This window comes from Sinohyriopsis cumingii, chromosome 2, assembly GCF_028554795.1.
Source record: "Sinohyriopsis cumingii isolate HCF-2022 chromosome 2, ASM2855479v2, whole genome shotgun sequence".
In the NCBI taxonomy this organism is placed as follows: Eukaryota; Metazoa; Mollusca; class Bivalvia; order Unionida; family Unionidae; genus Sinohyriopsis; species Sinohyriopsis cumingii.
Genome location: NC_142962.1, coordinates 30,794,488 through 30,807,190, shown reverse-complemented (window position 1 = coordinate 30,807,190; position 12,703 = coordinate 30,794,488). Strand labels below are relative to the sequence as shown.

Genomic DNA, 12,703 nt, shown 5'->3' with positions numbered 1-12,703 from the left:
CATACAAAATTTGATTGGTGGTGGAGACGTCAAAATCACTCAGCTGGCTGACATCACTAAATTAAATATCTAAATACAAGAGCAGCAGTTCAACAATTATGGGTCAGTAGGATGCTTTCTGAAGAAACTTCTTCCAATGTTGTTGTATGCATATGTTATGGAAACACTTCTTTACTCTATCTTTTGTACCCTCATCCACAGCTGAAAGCACACTGGAATCATTTGTTGCATCACACCTGTGTCCAAAGAGATTCAAGTCTTACTTTGACTAACATGGCATGTGAGAAAACTTGCTAGTCAGTGGATCCTACCAAGGTCTTTCTGGATTCTTCCTCCACAATATATACTGGTGCCATTAATAAACTGTCCTATCCTGATAAATGGCTTTAAACCCCACAAAACTGTCTAATACTGAACAAAAACCATATAGCTTTCTGATAGAACTGGTCAAATTACATTTTTAGTTTAGTAGCACAGACATATTTGAAAATGGAATGGCACATCTTGTAAACATTTGAAATGCTTTCAAGGTGGTTTGCTTATATTCAAATTTGGTCAAATTCTGTTGAGCAGTTTTAGAGTATGTGTGATTAGGATTTTTAACGTAGCTTTAACAATTTTTCAGTCATATTGCTATGATGTCTGCAGTGTGGCAGTTTATAGTGATGTCTAGCACTGGGGCATCATGCCACAAACATGTAGCATGATGTCCCACCCAGTCACATTATCCTGACACCAGGCCAACCAGTCCTAACACAAACATCTTAACGCTGAGCGTCTAGTGAGGCAGCTGTTAGTACCATTTTTTTAAGACTTTGGTATGACTCAGCCTGGGTTTGAACCCACGACCTCCCGCTTCTGAGGCAGATGCTCTTACCACTAGGCCACTGGAGCGGTCACACTTTTAGAGAAGTAATAAGGTTATTCTATTTTTAGTACTAGTGGTCATATCTGACCACATACTGGTTCAAAACATCCCTGATATTTAAGAAATAAGCAGTCTGGATGAAGTAATTACATCAAAATGCCATGAAAATGGTGGATTTTTTTCAGAATCTATGCTAATTTCAATGCTTGCCTTAACTGTTTCCTTTAAATTTAGATTTCATAAATGCATATTTTATGCCAAATCTTTGAGATAACCCTGTAAAAATTCAGAATAATGTTCTGATACTTCAAGTACACTTTCTTCCTCTTCCTCTCATGTCTATCTCATGAACACATACAATAAATTAAATACATGCTATCTTAAACCCGTTGCCAACAGTAAGCTTATAGTTTAGTCAAACTGAAATTACCTGCACATATCTCTCACACATTCTATCTTTTACTCATTACCTTCTCTATATTATGTCTGTATCTGGTATTCTCTGGGGTAAGTCACTGGGATTCTATTCTATGGTGTTTAAAATGCATAATTTTTTCCCCAATCAGATGAATTTTTTCTTCTTTTGCTCAAACTACTGAATCATACATATAATTCTTGTAATTAAATCTCACCCCCAGCTATATGTTTTTATTAAATATTTAATAATAAATTTGAATTTCACCATAATTGAAACACAAAAGGTTGACATTTATAACTTTTCTACAACACACACATTGAACAACAACCTTAAAATGTATAGTTTGTTTACAGGTTAAGAAAACTACCAATGAATCATGCGAAAGTATTTAGAACTAGCGTTCTAGTACACTGATATATCCAGCAACTTATATCAATAATTATAACTGAACATACTAAGGAAAATAACTGATCATCTGATTTTGCTTATTCGTTAATATGCGTGCTGATCTTCAGTCATGAGTGGCCTACCATGTCATGACAGATCTGTATGGACCACAGCATCTGCAGATTGCATGGATGTGGATGGATTTGCTTCACTGCATGGACATTGATGGCTGTAGTAATTCTTTTCATGCATGTACCTATGATGACCATACTGTACATTTTCAAGTGTTAGAGTCAAAGTGTGCTCTGTATTTGGGAAAAAAATAGCATTCTTGATAACTTCAGAGTCACTTTTAATTTCAAAAGTACTGTATTTAAGCTTGTTATCAATAAACATTTTAGGCACATGAAACAATTTCCTTTGTGTTTTACACCTTTTTATTTGACTAGGTTTTATATTATCCCTTCATACTGCATATGAACTTATATTGTAACTGACCACAGATAGTCTTTTGGGTTAAATTATTGCACAGATATCACCTTGCTTAATCTGTTTAAATGGACATATAGTTTAATAACATCAACTAAAGCCATAAAAGTCTTAATCGTCACAAGAATCTGATCTGTCAGTGACTGTGACCTAAATTTTAATAATTTATGCACTGTTGGTAAGGGAGAGTTATAACATGAATTTTATTGTCTGATACAATATGTGTTGCCAAAATGATACACATCCATTCAAATTATCTCACATCTGAAAGTCTGAATGGTAAATATGCCACACACAACACAAAACACCAACAATGGCCATAATTCCCCCAGATATGCATGTGAGAGAAATTAATAAGTTTTGTCCAGAAATTTAATCACAGAATATAATCATTTACAATGATGCTACAGCTCTGACGACTGAACAAACTACATCCAAAATAAGAAAAAAAGGCCAAAATACCACAAAATAAAACTGAAATGAGAAGAAATTTAGGTCAGAAATGCTGACCACTTTGTTTAGGAAACTGCATGATCATGAGTCGTGGAGCATATAGTCTGGTTTTACTGACATTACCTTCAGTTTTTCTAAGCAATAAATTAATCAAAGCAGTTTCACAGTCTGACAGTCACCTAGTCAATCATCTGTTTCTGAGTAAGGGTAAAACACTCCTATGTTTACACTGCATCTTCAATGTTTTATATTTTATATTTTCATTTCAAATTTTGAAAATATGGTGTCTGCAAAGTTTGACATTCTGGACATTTACATGCATGATATTACCATTTGAATATAACCATACCTGTGTTAGTTAAAGAACTAATTTGAAATTCTTTGAATCATATGGATGGATCAGAAAAAATATACAATTAAAGTATCTATCAATCTAAGCAAGAGGTTAACAAAAGCATAGTCTTTTTAAGTAAAGAAATACTTATGGTGTCTCTATTTTGGGTAACTGTTGTTTTTTTAAGATACCCTTATTGGCGTCAGAAAAGAAGCTTCTTATAGTGAGTAAGACATCTCATATTAACCAACCCTAAATCGATGGTAACTGGTAAGAAGTGTAATTATTACACAGGATTTACCCTGCCAAGTAGGTATCAAGATATTTTACAAACATTAACATCAGTCAGTAATAACAACAAAAAAGACCTGAAGACAGCTCACTGTAACATTTACAATAAACCAGAGCTGTCACTTTTCTACACTTGGTTGCCCAAAACCAAAACTAGTTGTCCTGGGCTAATGAGCAAAGGATTCTTCTGCTACTGTTTTCAAAACTTTTATGCAACAATCATTTTTAATACCAATTATAAATGTAAATAAACATAAACTGCTGTGTCCATTGTGGCTTCTCTTGCAAATATGACTAGAATTTCAGGCAGGTGTAACTTTCTACTCAATTGTTTGACAGGAAATAAAGGGTTCAGGAAGTGCATTTTCAGGCTAGTGAACAGCATTATGATAACACAGCTTTCTGCTTCTGCTGGCAATACAGCAAACTTTATCAATTCAACCTTATAAATATAGTGAATATTAAAACAAAGTTGAATATAGGAAGACACATAACTCTTAAGATTTTACAACATAATCTTAACATGACTGACAATTATGCCATCATCACTAGAAAAGCGAGGATCATATCTCATCACCATCCACAGGCAAGATTTTAATATGGTAATTATTGCAAATAAGGAAATATATGAAGGTAAATGTAGTAAATGTCTAATAAACAATAACTCTTCTTACTTTGTCCATTTTCTTTTGTCTCTGTCTTTTTCTTCTTTTTCTTCGATTTTTTTTCTTTTTCATCACCATCACCTTCGACTCCCAGAATGGATTGGTAAATTACTGTAGCTGTACAAACAATTACAAAATTATAAATAGCAGGTGCTCTCTACTGTATTCCAACTTGCAAACAAGAAATTACAGTCTAGCAGAAACAGATTGCTTCCTTATTTTAGAAAGAGATGTAGTAGCTCATTTGGTCAAGTATTGGACTCATAATCCAAAGACCATAAGTTCAGTACCTCACCAGGTCAGCCTGGGTCAGCTGTCTCAATGTGTCTTTGGGAAAGGCACCATCTGTCCCATTCTCCCAGCATGATGAAGTAAATAATATTCAAGTGCCATTAAAATTCCTCCAACAGCCAACTCTTGTTTAAGTGTGCCAGGATAGCTCACACACCTGCTTGTAATGTGGTGGCAGGTGTGGATCCCTTTGTTCTTTTCTTATAGACAAGGCAAATTATGCTCCAATCTTCTTCACATTTAATAACTGTGCTTAAAATTAGTAAGGAACATCCAATATGCCACTTGTTTTTATCAATTAATACAGGAGTTGAAATCATGAAAAAATTTTAATAAGAAATTATAATGGTAAAAATTTCTTTAGCAAAATATTCCATTAATAAAGAGCAATATATGATGTGCAATACTGATCAATAAAAATGTTGGGAAATGCCTACTGGTGGCAACAATAAAATATAAACTGCAAATAAACAAGTCTTGTCAAGTGAAATACATAGTTTAATGTTATATTTTAATTCTGTTTCGATGAAATCATTATAAACATGACATTCTTTCTTCATTCAAACATGAAATAGTCAATCAACTGTCTTGGCAATGCCCACAAGCAATTCTGTAATGATTTATTTAGGTGCTTCCTTGGAATTTAATAGTTATTTGGCACAACAACACTTATTAGCAGATTCATTGCTTCTGCCAATTATAATAAACGAGATGTGTTAACATCACAACAACATTCATTTGAATAGTCAGCTCAATTTCTTGTTAAAATCATACAAGCTTTCAAATATAGCCCTGTTAACTGAGCTGAGACTCGAACCCACACAAACACAGATGAGATGTAGAGGTGTCTTATACCACCTGGCCACCCGAGGCCCCCTAATTGCTTTTAATATAGCGCCAGTGTTTGTGCGAATAAATGACGATTATGCTTATTTGCATATTATCTATTTCTGGTACAAGACATCAAATTATTTCTAAAACAACTTTTTTTTTCGATTTGTTCTCTCATATTTATCGCTAGTTTCATTTTAGGAACAATGCTTCTAGTGAAACAAAATTAGTGTAAACACTAACAGTATTATATAAACAGAAACAATATCATTATATCCATTACATATAAAGAATGTTAAAACTAAAGGGACATAACTGATTACATAGCTGTTTTGGTTAACTCTGAGAATCTCAATCAACTAAAAAAAACTCCGAACCTATATTTGGTCCAATGGGATTTTGTAGCTACAATGTCATAGCCTTGACAGAGTCATGGCTATGAACTGATCCTATAACTTGAAATGGAGAAAATAAAACTATTGTCAAAGACAAAAAGGTGACTGTAGTTAAAATCTACTACCTAGGTAGAATTATGTTTTTCATGAAATTTGGCTAAGATAAAGTTATTACACCTATATAAGGTAAATTATATTGGTATGTTCATGATAACCATACTTCGTCTGCCATGACAGATAACACGAGATTCTTGCAGTAATTTGCTTTCCAAATAGGCTTGTTATACCATATTTAGATAGTCTATGATATGTTATTCAAGAATGATAATAAGTATAAAAAAATGACAGATTAGTATTAGAACATCATTACTGAGATCAAAATATGTGGTCTGTCTGCAGTGGAAGCTGGGTTAGAGTGGGGCTTGCTTAGGGCAGGTTTAAGTTAGTGGAATCTGGGTTAGAGAGGGGCTCTTTTAGAAAAGGTTTAAGTTAATAGAAGTTAAGTTAGAGAGGGCTTGTATAGGGCAGGTTTAGGTTAGTGTTACTGTAGATTTGCTGTTGAAAGATCCCAATAAAATATTTCAGTTACATATTTCCCCAGTTATGATAATACACTTACAGGAGTAGATGAGGGCAGGAAAAATAGGCTCTCTTCTTTCTTGTGCTGTTTCCACTAGGATGCGAAGTGGCCCTTTTGGACATAGTACAGCCACAAGGTCTGAAATATATGTTAATGTCAGTTTTCAGAATGCAAGATGCATTTATTACAGTCAAATCTAACTTCACTAAATATTGTGAATTCCCCAATTTTCATAGGGTTCCAATTTTCTTGGCTTCTGTGGTTCGGGTTGTTATTTATCACAAACACGTTAAAACTGAAATCCATGAAAATGAATAAAATTATTTTTCAAGCAAAATAAACTTCATGAACTTGACTGTCTCCTGGTCTAGACTGATCAAATTTAAAGTAAAATATTAAGATAACACGTTTGAAATTCTTCAAAACCATGTACAGTGAAGACTGCATAAAACACAAGGCTTATAAGAAACAGTACCTCAGCTGCCCACTGTATTACTGTGTGTTTTTATAACATTTTTAAGTGTCCTGTATAATGTGAGGTCTCATTGTGAATGGCACCATGATATGTAGGCAAGACAGGAAATCCTTGCATGATAGGGTACAAACCTGTATACTCTGATATAACAAATGCTTTCTATTACTAATGGGTATGATCAATTTGCCTAAGGTCAATTTCCAGCCAATGTTTATTTTCTACCTGTAATGACAGATACATAATACAATAACAGAGATCTTTATTTTAACTGACCCCAGATAACCATGACTCCAAGGACAACCCAAAGGGTCCAGTCAGGTAGGTACTTGATGAAGATAAGGGACATAAGGGCACAGATAATGATGAGGTATGCTTGCTGGAGGATTAGTGGCCCCTTCCAGTGGACACAGATCATCCCGACCACACCAAAATTCCACATCAACAGGGCAACTGTAATGTAGTCCATGGGCACGTTGTGAGCCTGCAACACCACTCTGCAAAATATGGGAGACAATATTTAACTATCTTTTGATAAGCATCATATTCCCACATTATCAACAGCTATTTGTGGTTATTTTCACTGTATACCTTCTTCACCTATCCACACTCGACCATTGCTAAAAAGTGCAGTCTAATTCTACATCCTTTAACGTAGAAGTTTACTCAGATGATTTGCATCTGACAAAAGATCCAAGCACACCTGAGACCATTTATCTGCCTGACATCTGCCTAATAGCAAAAGGAATGGGTAGTTAACCAAGAACTCTGGGTCAAATAAGATCCTTTCTTCTAATGTTGTTCACTGAATGTATAATGAAAATGTAGTTATTTGTGGGGTGGTTAAATGCTATATAATACAAATATGATACAACTGTGTAGTATATAGTAATAAGAAAGAGTGAAAACCAACCGGCTTTGTATAATTGCTAATATTAATTTATTTCCCTAATATTAATTTATTTCCCTAAAATACAAAGTGAAAGATTTAAAAATAACTTACAGTCTGCATGAGTTCCAACTGTATTATAAATGATGGTCAGTAATGTGCTGATGTATCAACAGTACAGAAGACTCACTGTCTTTAAATAAATACAGAGTATTTCCTTGACAGATATTATTCCAAGTAACCTTAAATGATTCAAGCACTGTAATTCCAACAAACGATTATATTAAATAAATGAATTCCTGTCAATATAACTGAATAACTTTCAACACTAGTGTTTACTACTATGAATGCCTAATTGTACATAATAATTCTGTTATAAACATTACTAAAATGCAATATGGAAAATAAAATATAAGGCTTGAATGAATCATCTTTGCATTTCAAAATCATTCTGTCAGTAAACAAATCAGCTGTTTTAACAGTGACTAAATAAGGAATTAGGTCTGCTTGGCCTTTCACTAGGACTCATGTCCTGAAATTGGATCATGTGACTTTTACTTGTACTAGAAGTATGTTGAAGCTTTAGGAATGAATCTAAGCACTTGACAAATGACTCATCTTTATAGTGCAAACTACAATCATGGAATATTAATATTAAAAATGTCATTAACAAAATGACCCTTACAACAACTATCATTATTAAAATAATACAAATAAATTATACAGATATACACAACAGTTACCTGTCACTTTGATTAAGCTTTATCTTTCTGCAACAGAAATACCTCATCTGTGATAGATGCATCAACTTGTTCTAGAAATTTCTCATAACAGTCTGCACTGACACAGTCAGACCTACATCATCGTTCTGTGCACTATAGTGCATCAACATTCTTTTTCAGGATGTTGGCTAATGAATGACATCAGAGTGGAGTTGGGGGGGGGGGGGTGACATCCACTGGTGATAGGTAATAGTTAAAAGGTTAAAATTAGTTTTGCTTCCCCAACACAACTACAATATATTGCCAGTAATGCCTTACTGGCCACTGTTATTAAGCTGGAGTTGTCAGTAAGATAGATGGGCTGGAAGGAGTAAAATGTGAAAAGATTAATTTAGCCCAGTTACTCAACTGGTGTTATGCAGCAGTAGCCTGGGTCAGTGATCGTGCAGTGGCTATATGACCTAAATGAAACACACCTTGGCTCTGGTTTGCGAATAACTCAAGGTAACATGAGGAGAAGTTTGTGTGTAAGTGCAAATATTCAGCATTCATAACATTGTCTAAAGATGAGTGACTGAAACATGCCCAGGAAGAAGTGATAGTCCTGACTCACATGCTTTTATCCTCAAGAAGAAAAAGTCTCTTTCAGTGAGATATGCATAAGTTCTCTTGATGGTAAGCAAAACCCTTTGAGTGATATTGGATGCTGAAATATCAGCTGATTCCCTTAAGGGGAGAACTATCAATTTCCCACCCATCCTTCTCCCTTCTCTACAAAAGAGATATGACTGATATAATGGATTTCTATCAGAGATAGAGATACTGATGGAAGTTGGTTGTTCTGCAAGGAAACCTGGCTGACATAACAATGAAACCATCATTCGCACTGAAAATTATTGCTAAACATCCCTTCTTAAATGATAAAGCATTTAGTTTGCTTCTTCTTTTAGATGAAGTAATGGCCAAAAGGAAAATGGTTTTAAGCGTAAGATTTTCAAAAGAATCCTCACTCAAATGTTTATAAGTTTTTTTTGTCAGTACCCACAAAACTAAAGTTTCTATCTTGGTGTCAATGAGCTAGACACTGATCTGTCAGAAACTTTAAAAAATTGTGCCTGCCTGAGAAGTCACTGGAGAATGCCAGTGCACTGATGTTTGGATGCCATACAGAATGTTGATCAACATGAGCTGTCTCATAATTCAACATAATAGGCAGGACTGGTTTTGCTGTTGACCTCATGCAGTCTGATTCAATAGTTATGGAACCAGGCCATTGTATCCTCCATAACTTTGCAAAATTCCTCATGTTTGTAACAGGTTACAGGATATGTACTCTAGAAAACTGGTCCCTATTACACTGTGCAAGACAGTATCTGATGTGCTTACTGAGGAGGGCTTTGCAAATTCATGGCTGCTATCTGTATGTAATGCTTTCCCGGTCAGCCACAAAATCCAACAATGATATAAGTTTAATGCCAGTTGGTCTTTGTTGATTAGCACATCAACAGATGCTGTAACTTTGGACCAAGCTGCTGAAAGAAGATGAGGAGAATGAAACTCTAGTGGCAACAAGCAAAAGAATAGCTTGATTGGCGCTTGGAAGGCAGAATCTCCTCTTGTCAGTGAGACAAAATAAAGATGATTGAGCTTGTGAGCATACTTTATTGTGACTGGGTGTGTGTAGCAATGGCGATGACTTGTGCAATCTGTAATGAAGCTGGAGAAGATTATCTAAAGGAGAGGCCCAGCATGTTCACAGAATGTCCTGATTAGGATCTGATCACTAAGTGAGCATTCCCTTTGAGTGACAAAGGCATGAGAATGTAGTAACTCCATATCCTGTGTGTAATGGGGCACAAAAATGATAGAGGTGCATGGTATTAATGGTATATCGCAGAATTGTTTCCTGTGGTACTTTTTAAGTTCACCGATACATTGGCAATTTCCATCAGAGAGGAATGAATAGAAATTCCAGAAGAAACTTTTTACATCTTCAATGATCTCAACAGTGTGTTTTCATCTTTCATGACAAAATAGTTAAAAAATATCATTTTTACAAAACGGTTGTATCTGTCACAATTTAAAGGTGACTGTTACAAAGACAATTACCTATATGATCCTTTAATCACAGGTTTGACATGTGTCACATACGCCAAAGTAGTGGCTAGATGGAATGTTGTGAAACATTAGGGCCAAATCCATCTAACAGAAAAGTTTCAGATTAAAAAAGAAGTTATGTTTTAGTTATCTACTAGTGTATGGAAAATGTGTTAAGTATATATAATCCTTGGAAAGACTGTGAATTGTCCTACAATTTTCAGGAGTGCACTTGTTTTTTGTCTGAACAATACCTAATTTCTCAAGTCCACTAAATATTTCCTCGTTTGTTGAATAAGTGTTATATGTTTACTGGCCCTGTCTGATAAATATCTTGCTTGGGCACTGGCATCCCACTCAAAAGTTCAAATGCCTATTATATCGGTAGTGTGGCTAGAATATTGTAGGCTTCAGTATGAACACTTCCCATTCCTATCAGTAGGCTCTCTAATGTCAGCTGAATGTCTTTAACATTATCAGTAATTGTGTAAGCTTAACCACCCAACTTTAGTTACAGGTTTTAGACTGCAACTTATACAATGATTCACAAATACAGAGAAAAATCATCTAACACGAGGTACTGGCCATTTAATTGTTAGGGCCGGGGTGGGGTGGGGGGACTGCTATGATTTTCTTTTGAGCTGAATTTATTTCTTTTCTTTTTTCTCAAGATAATTATTTTTTTTTCCAAATAGTACCATGGATCTAATTGGGTGTTATTTTGCTATAAATCAGTGCAAGATATTTGTTTCTGCTACTGACAGGCAGAATTTAAATAAAAAAGCACCTGGCCTCTGCCCCAGAACACTGAACTGTTGATTCCAAAATATATTTATGATATACCATGGTACAGAAATAATGTGCACAAAAATTTGTGTGGTACCAATCTTTAATATCTAAGTAGGCTTGCTTTTAATCTTGATCTTGTTTCAATAAAGGCCTACTGCCATTGGCTTACAATGTACAATCAACCGTGTTAGTGGGATAAGGTAACTTCCAAATGGTCACTAAGAAAAGGTTCCTTTGAGTGGCACAGGCATGAGAAAAAAGTTAAGTCACATCCATATGGGGACTGAGGCACTAAGCCTGGCATCATCTGCAGTGAGTGCCTTGTGGTACTATGTAGGTTAGGCTGGTCCATGAGAATGCCTGTATTACATGGCTATAGCAAACTGGACAAAGATCATTTGTCTGGTGGCTAAGAACAGATGATCGTCTGTGGTACTGAAATATTGTGCAAAGGGTAAAGGCAGTGTAAAACAGGACCATCATAACTAACATGACATTGTCTGGTTCACTAAGCTGGGATGAGGTATGGGATCCACATAACCAGTCTGTACATCTTAAGTGTGAGAGAGTAACTGAAGAGGTTTGTTTTTATTTCAATCTTGCTCTGTGGCAGGTGATGAAGGCAATTGGTTATACAGCAAATGCAGTAAACGACCTACTGGTTCTGCCAAGAAAGAGTTCTCATGATGTGATGGCGAGAGAGAAGTCAGAGCTGTTGCTGACCATGATAGCTTGGATCACTTTATGATTGATGAACTGTGTAGAGTGTGATACCCATACAGAACAGTCATACCCTGCCATGACATAAGTGTACACACTGATAATGTCTTCATCCCTAAAGGTGTACTTCTACACTTCCCCTTTAGTACCCCTAGTACTACAGCTCATCGACTATCTGTCCATAATAAGAAAGTGGGACATATATTTGTAAATTGGAAATGAGAGCAAGCCACACATGTGGAGTGGTTGTCAGTCCTGTGTTTCCAATGTTAACAAAGCTTACATTTGGTGTTGCCCATGCTCTACATCTGTAAGACAAAACAGAGCAGACACACATCCTGCTTTGATTGGAAGCAGTAACTGAATTATTCAGTGGATTTGGCACCAATCTCTGTATCATGGGCAGATCACTCTTAGTGTCATGCAGTTTGGCAGATAACCTTATCTTTTGAGCTAAAACATTTAAGACTGGGTGGGCTGGATTTGTGAGGTAGTAGTAAGGTATTATGATTAGATAACATAATCTGAAAAAGAAAATGGTTAGTTGGAGCTATGTATCATTTAAAGATATATTACAAGATGTTTTATGAACCAGTAAACCTTACAGTGACTAATGAAAAAAATGTCAATATGATAGATTTACGGGTTCTTACAACTTCATATTCATGGAAACAATTGCTACATGATTTCATTCCAGATTTTGACATTCAAAATTCTTTAGTATGATGGATTTGATATTTCAACTGTATGATGTCCTAAAACTGTTATGATGTTAACATGATGCAATATTCTAAATTATCATAAATCAGATGTCACCATGTCAGCCGATGAAAAAAATAACTTACTGAAATCATGTTATATATAAAATATCTTAACAGTTAAATAAAGTTTATTTAGAAACTCACCCTAAATATAGATAGGAAAAGAGGAACAGGAGCAATAAAGATGTTACAATCAGCCATCCATGAATTACCTGCAACAAAAAAAATATATAATCCCATTTAATGATTAA

The 12,703-nt window shown here is 35.1% G+C and overlaps 1 protein-coding gene across 5 annotated transcripts in view; it reads right to left on the bottom strand.

Annotated features, from left to right (window-relative positions):
• The window catches only part of LOC149804563 (presenilin-1-like), a 77,713-nt gene that overhangs the window by 19,211 nt on the left and 45,799 nt on the right, over nt 1–12,703 (bottom strand). For all 5 annotated transcript variants that reach the window (XM_089941555.1, XM_089941571.1, XM_089941544.1 and 2 more), the window contains exons 5-8: nt 12,597–12,664; nt 6,751–6,971; nt 6,042–6,140; nt 3,915–4,022 (exon numbers count right to left, since the gene is read on the bottom strand). In XM_089941555.1, the coding sequence (XP_089797681.1) occupies nt 3,915–4,022; nt 6,042–6,140; nt 6,751–6,971; nt 12,597–12,664 (496 nt within the window). The remainder of the gene's footprint in view (nt 1–3,914; nt 4,023–6,041; nt 6,141–6,750; nt 6,972–12,596; nt 12,665–12,703) is intronic.